At 40.6% G+C, this 18,549-nt stretch overlaps 1 protein-coding gene across 1 annotated transcript in view; it reads left to right on the forward strand.

The window, feature by feature from the left end:
* Positions 1–18,549, forward strand: part of LOC124711980 (required for meiotic nuclear division protein 1 homolog) — a 105,831-nt gene that overhangs the window by 69,136 nt on the left and 18,146 nt on the right. The window contains exons 4-5 of the mRNA XM_047242263.1: positions 854–1,013; positions 9,206–9,403. Coding sequence (XP_047098219.1) covers positions 854–1,013; positions 9,206–9,403 — 358 coding nt within the window. The remainder of the gene's footprint in view (positions 1–853; positions 1,014–9,205; positions 9,404–18,549) is intronic.

Genomic DNA, 18,549 nt, shown 5'->3' on the forward strand with positions numbered 1-18,549 from the left:
GAGGACAGAATGAGAAATAGACAGAAATAGAAAAAGTGAAATGAAAAGTTAAAAAGTGGTACGATTAGAAACTGGGGGAAAAAAAAGGTTGATGGGCAGGGTTTCAGGGGCAGGCTATAGATGAAAAGTAATGAAGGATGTAACTGATGAAATTAATACATAAAATGTATAATAAAAAAATTAGATGAGGAATTGTACACAAACAGAGATAGGAGGTTGGCGAGATACTAGAATATATTGAAGAGAAGTTACCATTTCCAGAGTTTAGGGTAACTAATGTCGGGTGGGAAGATCTAAATAGCCATGTCGTGTAGGAGGCACTTGGGTTCCTTGAATGATGCTGCAAAGCATCCACATCAACTGCTACTAGGTGTTCCCAAGACGTACAGTTCTATGTCTATGCATGCGTTTTCATTGTGCTCACTCAGATATAACATGCTGTATAATGAACACATATAAATTGACAAACAACTTGTGTGCTTTTACATGCTCCATAACATACTTTTTAAACTTTATACCATTTCCAGAACATTATCCTCGCCCCAAAGTTTGTACCCATTGCATTATTTTCAGTTTAAAACCTGCTCTATCCATTCACCCACTACACTTACTCTAGCCCACCACTGTAAATATCCTACAACGTAAAAGGCAGATCAATGTGTGAAACCACACATTCTAGGGGAAGAAATGTATCTAAGATTTTAACAACCTCCATGCTATTGAAAATGTGAGGTAGTTTTGTGGTATGCTAAAATGTGAAAAAGAATTCTTTAAAATTTTAATACAGAATTTGTGAACTAATTATATCGCCACAACAATGAATGGAAAATTACTTTCTTCTTTTATATTTCAGCCACAGCAGACTAAGTAACGGGAATCTGTGTCTGACATCCAAAGAAACAACATATCTGGATAAATATACTTTCTCCAATGCAATGGCTTTGTCTGTAAAATTAGGGATATGGGAAGCTTCACTGTCCCGTTATGTAGACACAATTGAATTTGTAACTGAGGTAAGAGTATTTTGATCACATCCCCTCCCTCTCTGTTTTCTTATTTTACTTTCCTCATTACTAATGTTCTTAGTGTGTTTTCCTTTCTTATGAAATTAAGATTTATGTATTACAAATGCATGATAACTTTGAAATAATTTGTCATGAAAAAACGAATGAATTGGAATGAGAGTAGTACAGATTGTGATGGTATCCCTAAACCTTCTTAGCAACAAATGATACTTGCAACTATAAGTTATAAACAAAGATGTTAAATGTGAAAATATAAATATTGTGTGGAGGTATTATTTTTATTTTCCATGTTGTGAGTTATATCAAGGGACAATACATGTCTTCAACGTGGAACGATGACTGCAATGACTTTGTGAGAGGAAATACATGGTTGTATGCTGAAATAAATATGACACAGATTGTCAGCCTGTCTTTGAGATGCACAGTTTTGGAACAGTTTTGATACGATACTACAGTGTTGTTAAATAACAAGATATCACAGATATGTGCTTGAACTGATTTAATTTCTTATGGAAACCAGTAATTCTGCATATGTTTAAATGCAGTGGTTGCTCAAAAGAGTTCAGAATCTGCTGCTGTTCGTAATAAATATAAGTGATATGTGGTAATATTTAATGTTAGTAACTCTGAAAAACTGGTTTCATGCACTATCATTGCATAAAGAGATATTGCCATTCAGGAGAATTGTTGAAATTCGAGAATATTGCAAAAAAGGTGTAAGACTCAATATCAGTCAGCTGATCCCATATTCAATAGGAGGCCTAAACTCTCTGATCAAACTTTATTGTTCATACAGTTATATCCCATTTGAAATCGCACATTTCTCTCATTTGACCCATACTGACAAAAACTCATCATGATACTGACACATTACATCCACACTCATATACCCTCAGATACATTGCCTGACGTCACACAAATTGTGTTCAATGGCAGTTCAAAGACTTTTTTCCATGTAGTGTGCAAAAGCAGATTGTCTACTTAAATAGCACCCATCAGAACAGCACCAACATGAGATTTCACATCCATTCCCAGGTAGCTGCCCAGCTTCACAGCATAGTTAACCAAAGGCCAGTCATGGCACCACACTGAGATGGGCATTATTCAATAAATTTCCATCTAGATAATTATTTGAATAAATAGATCATGAAAAAAAGTACTCATGAATAAGCTATTTGTTGCTATTTTTTATTCGTAACTTAATAAGCAAATGTAAAATGTCACCATATTTTATTTGTTTACTTCTTGTATAGTATTCTGTAACTAGTGTTTGCTCCCTTGGATCAGTTCAGTTTCCATTTGATAAATATATTATTAAGGTTTTTTCTAGTAATGTGTCTTGGTGGCTCAATGGGTTACATTCCAGACCACAAAGCTAATGGTCTGGGTTTCTATGCCCGTTTAGTCCTATGATTTTTTCTGATCCTTATTGTTTCTTTCATTTCTAACAGTGAGAAAAATGCTAAGTCTCTGTGGTGTGTTTCAAGTACATATTGGGCTGTAGGTCCTCCTGTAACTGCCCAAAATCGATTCAGAAGTGGGAGGAATGCAAGGGCACACCACTGTGCTTAGTAAAGCACTGCAGTGTTAAAATCAAACCTCGAGTTGAGCACAGCTTAACTTGCTTCTTTACAATGTAATAAATGCAGCATAAAAATGCTTCGTAGGCAGGCAGCCTTAGCACTTACATTACCAATGCAGCACAATTTGACTGATTTTGCACTTGTCAGTACTTCCTCCTTCGCCCTGCCTAAATGCGGAAGTATTTTCCATAAGTAATAAAAAATGAGAATGTAGCCAATTAATCTGCACCACCTTCCTCCATTGCACCAGGATTGCTATCAGATATGGGCATCTCATTGATATTACACTCTCCGTTTGTGTTTGTAGTGTTGTAATATGAGTGAACGAAGTAAGAAATCAGTGGTTGCTAATGGCTAATTTAGTATCCCTGCCTCCAATGAGTATCAGTAATGATTCAGAGATGCTACATCTCCCTATTACAGCCACTGCCTCCAGCCACAAGATGTGGAACATACCTGGACTGTGCCTCTTGCATTGATATAGGTCACCTGGTTGGCCAGTAATTGTTCAGTGCCCAGTATGTCATTATATTGATACGCCTACAGTGACTATGATTTTATTCTGGACTCTCTGGTTTTTGCTATTTGGATGTATTCAGTGTGCAGCTTATGATGACTCTTGCTCTGATAACAGTTTACACTTTCCTGTCAGAAGTGAACAGAAAAGTGGCAACAAGGATTACCGTATGCAGTTTGTGACTCATTTGCATCCAGAGCTGGTATTATTGACTTGAAGTTTCTTAAACTTTGGTAACGACAGCTGTCACTGCACCTACATCAACAGTGCCAAGAACAACAAGGTGCTATCCTACAGCTCGTGCCCAACAACAGTAACAGCGTCGAATGGTGATCATGGCTGTGACCCCATTGCCGTTCACCTACCTTGATGAGGGAGCTATACTGTTGATTGAACTGCACTCTCTTGCTTATAGCATTTCTGGGAAGCATCAAAGTTTTTTACTCTTGTTTTCTAACAGTGGTGAAAAAACTGCTGCAACTCTCCAACTATAATGATTTGTCTTTAAATGGACAATGTGTGCTGTGGTCATCAGTGTGACCTTGCCAGCTAGGCTACTATTTAATCAGTTTCATAAACAACGTGGAAAGCCTTAGGCAGCATGGGCTACTGACTTGCAGGGTCTCACAAGCGACAGTAGTATCAGTTGTCAAAATTGTTAACTTTTTGAATTATTGATTCATAATGTGACTGTGCACCTATCACCCCTCCCCCTTTCCCCCACTCCAGGGAAGTCACAGCTAAGGCATTAGCCACATCTGATCCTAATCTTAGTGCAAGTCTTAAATCTTTTGTCAACTTGCTTCTCAAGCTCAGCTTACTTTCACTAATGAAATTGAAGTGTCAAAAGTTGGTAGTCACTGTCACGAGCAGCAGTCAGCTGATGATTCCAATTTATCAACTTCTCTTTATGCCCTTAATTCTCACCTGGATTCACAATCATCCTGATTGATAGCATCGCATGAGGGACTTACATACATCAATCTTAACGGGCCCTCTTCAGTATCGAGAAAACCCCTTTATTAATAATAAATGGATGGGTCGAAAATGCCTTCCACACTTGATTCTAAAGTAATCATCATGCAAGCCAGTGATACTCCAGCCACACCCTGACTGCGGCAAATGGCATTCAAGAAACTGTTACTCACATACACCACACACTGTTGGCGTGTGGCAAACTTGAGCACTTGGCAGACGTGTGTCAATAAGCTGCTTGTCAACATCCCATAGCATCACAGCCCAATAACAGTACACCACACCATGTAACTATGGCAGACGAAAAGTTAATTTCAGCAGTGCCATAGAGGCTGACATTGGCTCTTACTATTTCTGGCCAGTTTGTGGAGTTTCAGCTGGGCACTGAAGATGCCATGTCATTAAACAGTGAGACATATTAGTGGCTGAGCTCACATTCTCTGCAAAGGGCTCAGTGATGGGTAATTTTTTTACTCCAAAAAGACAATTTCTCTCCTCAGAGAATTGTCACTTACAGCTTAGTACAAAAACACAAAGTGTGTACTAACATTCTTAGTAGTGAAATCGCCTAATGCTCTTACATCTATGCTATTACAAGATACAGTTTTGTAATTGTGGACCAAGTAAATTTAGTGTCAAAAACAGTGCCATTTTCTGACCTTGATGCTCTTTGCAATATACACAAGGAGATTTTCAAACCGTGGCTAGATTGCACAAAAATGCTACTTCTCATCTCTCTATGAAGCTACCAGCAGTACCAAAATTTTGTAGTGCTTGTCCGCTACCATTTACTTTTATAGGTGTTGTACTGGCCGAGCTTAGATGACTTCAGCTTCTTCCATTATAATCATTTACCATTTGCAGTTGCTAGTGCCCCTGCCATATTTTTAAAAAATACTTAAAGCAATTGATCCAGGGTATTCCACACTGTGTTAACTATTTAGACAATATCACCATAACAGGAGTGATGACACAAATCGCCGCAGAAACCATATCTCTCTTTCCAAGTGGTTGTTGTAAAATGGCTTATATTGTCAGGTAGACAAGTTCGGCTTTTTCACCCCAGTATTAAATATCTGTCCAGTTGAAATAGAGCATTGGCATAGGCATTGAACCCTGCTAGATTTTCCGCGCCCCATGCAGTGTGCCCAGATGAAGTGTGGGACTATCTGTACACAGGGTGCCTGATCTGAGGGAGAACACATTTGGCCTTCACCCCAGGTGGACCCAAGGGGTCATTCTGGGTCAGAGGAGGCATCAGCTGTTTGACACTTTGGCTGGTCATGAGCTCAAGACCTGTTGTCAAAACCAGCTCCACCTGCGGCTGCATTTTCAATCAGCAGCCCTCCAGTCATCTACACCTCAGGACCTGACAATGTGGCAACCATCCACCATGCCTCCAATTGTAACCCCACACTGCCCACTCCCAGGTACAACCTCTGCCCCTTTATCCCACTCAGAAGTGTGTAGACAGGGGGCCACTGTATGGAAGCCGTGGATACAGAGCCACTCCAACTACCCAAGTCTCTTTTAGCCCCTGTTGCGCTGGCATAGCATTCTGTCTTCAACCCATTCCCAACTCCATCACCCCCACAGTTCCAAGCAAGGCCATCTGAGTTGGCGAGTACAGTTAAGGCCATGCCGCTTAATTACTGGGTGGGGATCTCAGCCAAGCTTCACACCCTTTCACACCAGCAACAGCACAAACCTAGCCATTATCAGCCATACATGCTGATTTCAATTACGAGGGATTTAGTATCCTTTTCTGCATTGGGTATCAATAATGACTCAGAGAAGCTGCAGCTCATTATCCAGTACTGCTGCTGCCTCTGCCTACAAGAGGCAGGAAAGGCCACTCACATGGATATAGACTTGCCTGTAATCACTTGTTCTGTGTTGTATGAGCGAGACTGCTTTTGTTCAATACTATTGTTTTCACTGTTGCCATATTTTAAGTGCACAGGTTATTGTGACTTTTACTCTATTTACGGTTTACTATTTCTTGACAACTGTCTGGGACAGCATAATTAAACAGTCAGTCAATAGAAAGATATCAGAAAACCTAATAAATGGGGACAGAGGTTTCAATTTGAACAAGACTTGGGAACCGGCACTCAATTTATGAAGATCTTGCCAGCCATTACATCCACAAGAGCTGGAAAATGCTGAGAGGATTTGCTTTTCAGGGAATATCAGTGCGAGCTCTGCAAAGCAAAAGTGCGTCAAAGGTTGTAGTGGGCATTGGGAAATTGAACTCTGCTATAAATAGCAGAGTGAGCCCAACAGACTGGTTGGAGTCCAGGCATTGAGTTCACATAACAGCAACAGCTGCAGCACCTAATGAAGATGGATGGGTTGGTCGTCAGAACATTATGCATACGCTGAAAACAACTTGGTAGACCACCCGGAAGCAGGCCATGTACTTTTTTCTTCATTCTGTACCAACTGTAACTGTTGCACCAATGTCTTATCCACGATTTAGGAACAAATAGTCCATATGTATTGCTGTCCAGAACCAGTGGAGATTTGCAACAATCTATGGACATATACACTGAAGAGCGAAAGAAACTGGTACTCCTGTCTAATATTGTGTAGGGCTCCCACGAGCATGCAGAAGTGCCACAACACAGCATGGCATGGCCTCGACTAAAGTCTGAAGTAGCGCTGGAGGGTATTGACACCATGAATCCTGCAGGACTGTGCATAAACCTGTGAGACCATGAGGGGGTGGAGATCTCTTCTGAACAGCACGTTGCAAGGCATCACAGGTGTGGTCAATAATGGCCATGACTGGGGTGTTTGGTGACCAGCGGAAGTGTTTAAACTCAGAAGAGTGTTCCTGGAGCCACTCTGCAGCAATCTGAACGTGTGTGGTGTCGCATTGTTCTGCTGGAATTGCCCACGTCCATCGGAATGCGCAATGGACATGAATGGATGCAGGTGATCAGACAGGATGCTTACGTACTTGTCATCTGTCAGAGTCGTATCTAGATGTATCAGGGTTCCCATATCATTCCAATTCAAATCATTCAAATCTCTGACATCGCTGCAGCAAGAAAAGATCCTGTAAGAACGGGACCAACGACGACTGAAGAGAATCATTCAACATTACAGAGGTGCAACCCTTTCCGCAAATTGCTGCAGATTTCAATGCTGAGGCATCAATCAGTATCAATGTGTGAACCACTCACAAAAAAACCATTGATACGGGCTTTTGGAGCCAAAGGCCCACTCATGTACCCTTGATTACTGCACAACACAAAGTTTTACGCCTTGCCTGGGCCTGTCAATACCAACATTGGACTGTTGACAATTGGAAACATGCTGCCTGGTCGCACGAGTCTCGTTTCAAATTGTATCAAGTGGATGGATGCATATGGGTATGGAGACAACCTGATGAATCCATGGTCTGGGACCATGGATTCATCAGGTTGTCTCCATACCCATATGCATCCATCCACTTGATACAATTTGAAACGAGACTCGTGCGACCAGGCAGCATGTTTCCAATTGTCAACAGTCCAATGTTGGTATTGACAGGCCCAGGCAAGGCGTAAAACTTTGTGTTGTGCAGTAATCAAGGGTACATGAGTGGGCCTTTGGCTCCAAAAGCCCGTATCAATGGTTTTTTTGTGAGTGGTTCACACATTGATACTGATTGATGCCTCAGCATTGAAATCTGCAGCAATTTGCGGAAAGGGTTGCACCTCTGTAATGTTGAATGATTCTCTTCAGTCGTCGTTGGTCCCGTTCTTACAGGATCTTTTCTTGCTGCAGCGATGTCAGAGATTTGATGTTTTGTCAGATTCCAGTACACTCATGAAATGGTCGTATGGGAAAATCCTGACTTCATCCCTACCTTGGAGATGCTGTATCCCATCGCCTGTGCACCAGCTGTACCACCACATTCAAACTCACTTAAATCTTGGTAACCTGCTGTCGTAGCAGCAATAACTGATGTAACAACTGCACCAGACGCTTGTTGTCTTATATGGGTGTTGCTGACCGCTGTGCCGTATTCTTTCTGTTTACATATCTCTGTATTTGAATACGCGTTCCTATACCAGTTTCTTTGGCACTTCCATGTAATAATCAAAGAAATGTCAAAGAATTCAGTTGATGAGTTCCAGAAGTTGTTACGTCGTAAAAAGAAAACTTATTTTGATTGTAATTTTGAAAGTTAAGGAAAAATGAAATTGCAAAGAAATTACTGCCAAAAACGAGCAGAGTTGTTGATTTTTCAAGTTTTGCTGAAGAATATTGTTATTTGAAAATGTAATAAAGACAATTTCATGAAGTATAACACACAGCTAACCTCTTTTCATGAATAGAACATATTTTCTTTAGTGTAGTTTAATGACAGTTCTTCAAAAAGTAAGTTAACTTAATGATGAGCTGTTTCGGAATTTTTCTGAAATGTGAAAGAAGCAAAAAGTTCATTTGTTAAAATAAGTGGCACAGAACTGGAGCAGTAAAGTCACTGGATTTCAGAGTTATCTGTTATTCATAATGCTTTTTATTCACAGATGATGAATAAATGTTTTATTTGTGAATAATGAGTAATAATTTTTATCTGTATTTATTATTCAAATAAATTTGTCCACCTCTTGTGTCACAGGACCACAAAAGCCAGGGTGCATAGTGGCTACTCTGTATTCCAGGTGATCACTAATATTATAGCTTGTGTTTTTAGCCAGGTTGTTTCTTCCCCCCACCCCCCGCCACATATCAGCATGTGATAATGTTTCCTGTTTCTGCAATCCCTGCTTCCTGCACATTTTTCATTTATTTTCTATTATCTGGCTAAGGCTGGTTCTTTGTTTCAAAAGACCTGTGACCTGGTATCCTGAACTGCATTTTTCTTGTAGCTGCTGGCCTCCCTCCCACAAGTGCTATTGTGCTGAAGTATTTTTCCATACTACGATTGCATGTGAAGATCAATAACAAATTTTTAATCTTTATTCGTATAAGCTATATAATTGTCACTTTAGTGTTACACTTTTGTCTATCTCAAACTTGTTTCAAAGGTTGTCTCCTAGTTTTAAAAGGCTTGTTCATTGTTTACCAGCAGGTTATCTACTTTACCATGTGCCATGTTTTTGTAGGACATGAAACAAGGCAGAAAAATACGAATGTCACGGAAGGAAGTTCTGAGAAAGACAGGAGAGCTTTTTGCACTTCGCCATCTCATTAACCTGAGCTCTGATTTACTTGACACTCCTGACTTTTATTGGGACCGCGAAACACAGGAGGCACTCTACCAGCAGATGTGTTCATATTTCAGTATCAGCAGGCGAACCAGGGTAAGGTCAAAAGAGGATACCTGTTAATTTTTGTACTGGAGGAAGTATTCATTGTTACACAGTTTTTATTTTAAAGTTTCATTTGATGATGTTTGAAAGAAGTTAAGAGCTAATCATTGCCTATGACTGTAAGGACCTGAAAGTGCAGCATATATTTGTGGTAAAATTAGCATTTGTTTTTGACATAATAAGCATCTATTTTGGTGGAGCACAATTTTATGATTAAACATATAAATTTTATAGTTTGTCTCAGTATATGCCTTAAGATGAAACTGGTCAAAAAAAAAAAAAAAAAAAAAAAAAAAAAAAAAAAAAAAAAAAAAAAAAAAAAAAAAAAGGGGAAAAGAAAAGATAAGAAAAGCAGTTATTGTAAATAAAATAACAATAATAACAATAATAAAAGAGAATAAATAGTTTGTGTTTTCCATAAGAGCTTCTGGACTGGAATATTTGCAAATAATAATAATAATAATACTAAAAGAGAACAAATAGTTTGTGTTCTCCATAATAAGAGTTTTTTGAGTAGAATATTTGCGCCTGCTAAAACTGCAACAGTTTTCTTAAGTGTTATTTAGTTCTTATCTTTAAGCTTTCAGCAAGTGGCTGTTTTTGTTGAGAAGCAGCAGCATATTATCACTGGTGAACAGAATGGTAATCTGATTTGAGATGTTTCTCAACATCACTTTTCTTTTCCCACTTATTTGATAATTACAAAACCTGTAGAATACCAGTTTTGAATGTGTAGCATATAAGCGATGATAAGCATCTTGCAGAGTCCTTTCATCAGCCATGCGACCCATACTTGACAATGCTACAGGTAGAACTGACATTTTAGTTACTGTGGAAGTAGAACCAAAGGTAACTCTACTCTCACATTATAGGAAGACACTCTCTGTGTTCACTATAGGGTGGCCATTGCAACATAGGAGGCAGCCATAAGTCTAAACAGATGGAAACTTCATATTCCCAATAGGTGAGAGGCAGTGAGAGAACAAACAGGTCAGCCAATCTGCACCCACATTCTGTGTTTCAACGAAAACAGAATTGACACACAGGTTGCCGATCCCTTTTGGTGTCATGAGATTCATACCTGAATCCCGTGATAGACAGGGATTAGGGTCTCTTTGTTCATGGTGTGCTTCAAAGTGTTCAGGTAATGACTACCACGGAATAGCTTGCTAAAGCTGGCAGCAACATCATAAACGATGTAGTTCAGACCCTACCTCTACTGGTATTTATACAACCATAATACAGAACACCCTGCACTTAAAACTGCCACATTACGATGTCGTCAATTTCACATAATACCACCTTCAGCAGGCAGACAAATGTACGTTTCTTTGTTCTAAAATGTTAAGTCCCACAGCTGAGTTCTACATTGCCATGCATGGCATGTATCTTATAGAGACAATTTAGCCATCCACTGTTTGACATGGGACCAGAGTGTAACTTACGAGTGCACTGAAATGTCATTGCATTTGTGCTTAGATGCATTTTCTTGACATTCAATAATGCTATTTTAGTCCGGCTCAGATAAATTAGATCCTCAGGATGCAATTTGCTATGAAATTTGGGACAGAAAGTTGGCTGAAACCAGACGTAAACAGTAATGAAATCCTAAACCCTAAACTCAGATTGGAATGTATACCGCAGACACAGGCTGGACAGTGAAGGGGGAGGCGTGTTTATAGCGATAAGAAATGCAATAGTATCGAAGAAAATTGACGGAGATCCGAAATGTGAAATGATTTGGGTGAAGGTCACAGTTAAAGCAGGCTCAGACATGGTAATTGGATGTCTCTATAGGCCCCCGGGCTCAGCAGCTGTTGTGGCTGAGCACCTGAAGGATAATTTGGAAAATATTTCGCGTAGATTTCCCCACCATGTTATAGTTCTGGGTGGAGATTTTAATTTGCCGGATATAGACTGGGAGATTCAAACGTCCACAACGGGTGGCAGGGACAAAGAATCCAGTGAAATTTTTTTAAGTGCTTTATCTGATAACTACCTTGAGCAGTTAAACAGAGATCCGACTCGTGGCGATAACATATTAGACCTTCTGGTGACAAACAGACCCGAACTATTTGAAACAGTTAACGCAGAACAGGGAATCAGCGATTATAAAGCGGTTACGGCATCGATGATTTCAGCTGTAAATAGAAATATTAAAAAAGGTAGGAAGATTTTTCTGTTTAGCAAAAGTGACAAAAAGCAGATTACAGAGTACCTGACGGCTCAACACAAAAGTTTTGTCTCAAGTACAGATGTGTTGAGGATCAGTGGACAATGTTCAAAACCATCGTACAATATGCGTTAGATGAGTATGTGCCAAGCAAGATCGTAAGAGATGGAAAAGAGCCACCGTGGTACAACCACTGAGTTAGAAAACTGCTGCGGAAGCAAAGGGAACTTCACAGCAAACATAAACATAGCCAAAGCCTTGCAGACAGACAAAAATTACGTGAAGCGAAATGTACTGTGAGGAGGGCTATGCGAGAGTCGTTCAATGAATACGAAAGTAAAGTTCTATATACTGACTTGGCAGAAAATCCTAAGAAATTTTGGTCTTATGTCAAAGCGGTAGGTGGATCAAAACAAAATGTCCAGACACTCTGTGACCAAAATTGTTCTGAAACAGAGGATGACAGACTAAAGGCCGAAATACTAAATCTCTTTTTCCAAAGCTTTTTCACAGAGGAAGACTGCATTGTAGTTCCTTCTCTAGATTGTCGCACATATGACAAAATGGTAGATATCGAAATAGACGACAGAGGGATAGAGAAACAATTAAAATCGCTCAAATGAGGAAAGGCCGCTGGACCTGATTGGATACCAGTTCGATTTTACACAGAGTACGTGAAGGAACTTGCCCCCCTTCTTGCAGCGGTGTACCGTAGGTCTCTAGAAGAGCGTAGCGTTCCAAAGGATTGGAAAAGGGCTCAGGTCATCCCCATTTTCAAGAAGGGACGTTGAACCGATGTGCCAAACTATAGACCTATATCTCTAATGCCGATCAGTTGTAGAATTTTGGAACACGTATTATGTTCGAGTATAATGACTTTTCTGGAGACTAGAAATCTACTCTGTAGGAATCAGCATGGGTTTCGAAAAAGACGGTCATGTGAAACCCAGCTCGTGCTATTCGTCAACAAGACTCAGAGGGCCATAGACACGGGTTCACAGGTAGATACTGTGTTTCTTGACTTCCGCAAGGCGTTCGATACAGTTCCCCACAGTCATTTAATGAACAAAGTAAGAGCATATGGACTATCAGACCAATTGTGTGATTGGACTGAGGAGTTCCTAGATAACAGAACGCAGCATGTCATTCTCAATGGAAAGAAGTCTTCCGAAGTAAGAGTGATTTCAGGTGTGCCGCAGGGGAGTGTCATAGGACCGTTGCTATTCACAATATAAATAAATGACCTTGTGGATGACATCAGAAGTTCACTGAGGCTTTTTGCAGATGATGCTGTGGTGTATCGAGAGGTTGTAACAATGGAAAATTGTACTGAAATGCAGGAGGATCTGCAGCGAATTGACGCATGGTGCAGCGAATGGCAATTGAATCTCAATGTAAACAAGTGTAATGTGCTGCAAATACATAGAAAGATAGATCCCTTATCATTTAGCTACAAAATAGCAGGTCAGCAACTGGAAGCAGTTAATTCCATAAATTATCTGGGAGCACGCATTAGGAGTGATTTAAAATGGAATGATCATATAAAGTTGATCGTCGGTAAAGCAGATGCCAGACTGAGATTCATTGGAAGAATCTTAAGGAAATGCAATCCGAAAACAAAGGAAGTAAGTTACAGTACGCTTGTTCGGCCGCTGCTTGAATACTGCCCAGCAGTGTGGGATCCGTACCAGATAGGGTTGATAGAAGAGATAGAGAAGATCCAACGGAGAGCAGCACGCTTCGTTACAGGATCATTTAGTAATCGGGAAAGCGTTACGGAGATGGTATATAAACTCCAGTGGAAGACTCTGCAGGAGAGACGCTCAGTAGCTCGGTACGGGCTTTTGTTAAAGTTTCGAGAACATACCTTCACCGAAGTGTCAAGCAGTATGTTGCTTCCTCCTACATATATCTCGCGAAGAGACCATGAGGATAAAATCAGAGAGATTAGAGCCCACACAGAAGCATACCGACAGTCCTTCTTTCCACGAGCAATACAAGACTGGAATAGAAGGGAGAACCGATAGAGGTACTCAGGGTACCCTCCGCCACACACCGTCAGGTGGCTTTCGGAGTATGGATGTAGATGTAGATGTAGAAATAACATTGATTATATAAAATGGCATTATAAGGCAGAATTCACATCTGTGTTCATATTTATTGCTAATGCTAATTTTTCAGGTCTGTACATATCAGTTATAGACAGAAAGGCCATTATAGCCTAGTTTCAGGAATTGCAAGAAATTAGCACTTGCATTGAAATGTAGACCTCGATTTTATTTCTTATGTTCAATGGAGAGTTGGCTGTAAGCCATTTACAGATTTCTGAAGCTGAAAGTGCTTGTGTACCCAATTTAGAATTTTTGTATTGTTGAACATGAATACAGAAAGAAAAGAAAGGATTTAGACACGTAACCTTCCACAGATAAAACAGCATCTAACAGACCACTAACTGTAAAACTTCACTGGCCAGTGGATCATCATTGAGCATTTCAGAAACATTTAACTGCAGACATTGATGCATTCCCTTTGTAATACTGCTAACTGAACTTGAGATCTTAAAGTACAAAATCATACCTGGCTTCTGATATTTAAATTGCTTCATAATTGAACATCCAAATTAAGAAAACAGTGTTCCCCATTAACTATTTTTGTTATTTTCCAGGAGGAATAGTAAATATTTTAGGAGGTGGTAGTGTAGACTAATTTAAATAAAACATTCCCTGTAATATGTTTTCAGTTTTTATTGGTTACATTTCGCATCTTAGTATTCCAATTCCTATGGATTTATTTATCAGTTGTCTGAAAAAAAAAAAAAGAAAAAAAAAAAAGCGGAGTTTTGCGTGAGTTTGCATAATTGAATTAGTTAACTGTGGTTGTGATTGTGATGTGTTGGGCAGTTTTTCTGTATTATTTTAGCGTGCTGCACCTATTTACAAATGCAGAGTATGCTGACATGGTAACAGATTATATGAGATGTACTTTTTGTTCCAACGGATCCATAGAGAGGGGATCCTGAAAGGTGTAGAACATGTCAGAAAAGTAAGAACACTTAATAAATATTTAAAAAGAAAAACAAATATGCTAACAAATCTTTGTACACTGTTACTGCTTGTAGAGAATACTGTAGATAATTTTCTAACTGCAGAGTACTCATGTTTGCACTAAACTGTGTGAGCCAAGTGCATTGTCTCACAGTTATATTTCATATGAATGTGCAAATGAACAGACTGTGGATGATGTAAAAGACATTATTCAGTGGGTAGAACATAGTCCTTCAACAAGTACACACAGATTTTCTACCTGTGTTCTACATAAAAGAATATGGAAAACGTTGAATAAGCACTGCCTCCATCCTTATCATTTACACTGGATGCAAGACCTTTGAGGAGAAGATGAAAGCTAGACGACTGGAATTTTGTCGTTGGATAATTGTAATTTGCCAAGTAATTTCCTTAACGCTGATAAATCCACTTTCACTTTTGTTGGTATCAATAACTCTTGTAACTTGCATTGGTTGCCCAATGAAAAGCCATAAGCCTTTGTGGAGACACAGTTCCAAGAATGGTTCTCTGTAAAAATGTGGTGTGGTATTATAAACAGCTGGTTGATTGGATCTGTTGTGTTACTGCATAACCTTACAGGGTCCCACTGCATATACTTCCTTGAAAACAAGCTTCCAGCATTGCTGTTAGAGAGTCCTTTGACTGCAAGGACTGTGTACGTTTTTCCAACATGACTGGCACGTGCACACCCTGATCACCAGGTGATAAATCATCTAAAGGTTACATTTTCTGGAAAACGAATCAGCAGAAATGATGTATGTAATATTTATCGTATTGTTTTTCTGAGTTGTATGTATCACCAACTCCCCATCATATGTTCATCATGTGGCATCTATGAAACCCACATAAAACCTTTTCAGCATTGGGATTATAATTCAGTATATCCCTTACCATTTATATTGCTAAAAATTTGCACAAAGGTTATAACTACATTTTCGGTAACCAGTGGATTCATCCAGTGTCATGACTATCATTCATTTGTATGTTAACAAGTGAACAAGAAATCATATTGTATCAAAATTACATTGTAGTCAGAAGTGTAACTATACTTACATAATTTGTTTAGTTATTTATGTATCAATATGTATGCTGTTTGTTGGCCATGTCCTATGCACAGTTATAGACATATTTAATTGCCGAGATTGTGATATTATCCTCTCTAACAAATATTTCTTTGTGATCTTACAACATCATCTCAGCCAATTTTCAGCTGTCCTCTGGTACTGAAACTGCCACAGGTGAACATGTTTCTGTTTCACTCTGTTGCTCTCAATGTACTGGGTTCCTCATCATCTTCACCTCTCTATAGCAATGTATTTGTACCCAGTATTTATCACAGTGGGCCACTACAATACACACTGCTATCCCCACAAACTTTATCTGTAAGTCAGGCAGGCATAAGAGAAATGCCCATTGAGCCCTCATTCGTTCTAATAAAAGGTGGAGGAGGGAGAAAGAGAGCTCTACTGTGGTCACCTGCATTGGTCCTTTATGCAGAGTCAATGGTGCCAAGTGAAAATGTGTGCCAAACTCATACCCAAACCCATGATCTCCTGATTACTAGGCCGTTGTGTTAACCTCTGCGGCACCCAGACACAGTGCTTATCGCAGTTGTGCAGACTGTCTATGTATGCCTCTTGGCCAAACCACATTGCCGCCTAGCACCATCTATGCACAGTCCTTGTCCATGTCCTCCATGCTTGCTAATTTTGGATTCGTGTTAGAGGTCGGACATAAATGTGCATCCACAATGAAGGTTGTGGATTCATTGCCCATTGGAGCCAGTGCTAGTGTATTGAGCTTCTCTTTTAATAATATGTCATCATTTATGAGTAAATAGGTGATGTGTCAGTGCTCTGGGTAGAGATCTGTGGTGCAGATGTCTCTGTGTTGTGTTTCCTGTGTAATGATTTCTGAAGGTGGGAAAAATCGAGATTTGAGCACTGATTGAGTACTTTGTAGAGAGAAGTTTTAAAGCAAAGAAAATTCATGCCAGTTTTGAGAACACAGGGAAGGACTCTGCTCCTGTATTCAGCTGTTGCCCAGTGGACTAATGCGTTTAAATTTGTTTGGGATGATATAGATGATTCTCCACGAAGTGGTCAGCCAAGATGTGTCACTATCCCAGAAATTATTAAAAAAATGCAGAAAGTGGTTATGGGAGATCATAGACTGAAAATGTGAGATCTAGTGCTTCACAGTTGAAAGTCATCCAAAGTATTCCCAGCTTTCAGACTTTTGTCATGTTGTATTGACCGTTGGGGTGTATCGTTGCAATGGTACGTGTATCCATGGTTCATATAATATGTGATATGTGTACCAAGTGTTCGTGTATCTCACCCCCCCCCCCTCTCTCTCTCTCTCTCTCTCTCTCTCTCTCTCTCTCTCTCTCCCTCCCTCCCCCCTCTCCCCCTGCGTCCACCTCCTCCTGCTCCCTCTCTGTCCGTCCATCTACACACAAATATTGCATATATCTCCTCCTTCCCCCTCTCCCTGTCCATTTCCTCCACCCTCTCAGTGTCCATTTTCCTCCCATGTCTTTCTGTCTTGTGTCCTCCTCCCCATCTCTCTGTGTGCATCTCGTCTATCTCGATCCATCTCTCCATAACCATTTCATCCTCACCTCTCTGTCCATTTCTACTTCCCCCTCTGTGTTTATCTCCCATTCTTACCTCTCTGTCTGCCTATCTCCTCCCCGCATTCTCTGCTCACTCGTCCTCCCGCATCACTATCCATCTCCTCCCTCCTCCTCTTTGTCTATTTCCTCTTCTCCCCTTTATGTTAATCCATCTCCCCTTCCCCTTCACTATATTATGCTCCCACTCTCTCTGTCCAATTTCTCTTTCCCCTTCTCTCTGACCTTGTGCTCCTCCCTCTCTTTGCCATTCTTCTCCCCAGCCTCTCATACCAACACTCCCTCCCTCTCCCTATATCTCCATTTCCTACTCGCAGCTCTCTGTCTGGCTATCTGCCTGCTCCTCCCCGTTTCTCAGTCCATCTTGTCCCCACCCTGTTTCACAATCCATCTGCCCCCCTTCCACTCTCCTCAGCCGTGGTCATCCGTATGCGTAGACCCTGTAAGGCATGCCACACTACCTGCACAACTCTCTTGTCATGCAAGGCAACCTACATGTCAGCAATAAACCCTCATTTTTGCCTGTATCACTGATCCTATGGGAGCTAGGAGGTTCTAACCCTCATAGTGCTGGTTTTCATGTTGCACACAGTGTGTCCACGAATATGGATGCAGAAAGCACATATCTTGCACTCCCTTCTGACCATCTCAATTTTTCCATGTGTCCACGACCCCTGTCCACCTTTGTCCTGCCTCTTACCCCTCCTCCACTTCCCACCTGTCTCTGACCATGTCGTCCACCGTGTCCTCTCCTTCTCACTGACCAGCTTCACCTCCCACTCTCTCTGACCATGTCCTCCTCCTCCTCCTCTCTATCTCTCCCCTCCACCCTCTCTGTCTCCTCCTGCCACCTCACTGTCATTCCACTTTTGTCTATCCAGCTCTTCCTCCCCCTCTCTCTTTATCCAGTTCCTCTTTACCCTCTTTCTCTGTCCATGTGCTACTCCCACCGTAGTATGTCCATTCCATGCCCCCCCCCCCCCCCCCGACAACTCCATGCTCGTTTCTCTGTCTGCCTCACCCCTCCTTTCATTTTCCAGCTCCACCTCCACTATCTCTCCACTCAGCCATGTCCATCCACATGTACACCTCCTGGAATGCATTTCTAGACTACCCACACAACATGCCTGTCATGTAGGGCATCCTAGATATCAGAGGTTACCAACCCTTTTCACAGCCATCTCCATCCTTATGGGAGCTAGGTGGCTCTTAGCCCCACCGTACTTCTTCCCTGATAATAAGTAGGATGCAAACCAAATTTGTT

The sequence above is a fragment of the Schistocerca piceifrons genome, chromosome 8, assembly GCF_021461385.2.
Source record: "Schistocerca piceifrons isolate TAMUIC-IGC-003096 chromosome 8, iqSchPice1.1, whole genome shotgun sequence".
NCBI classification, from domain to species: Eukaryota; Metazoa; Arthropoda; class Insecta; order Orthoptera; family Acrididae; genus Schistocerca; species Schistocerca piceifrons.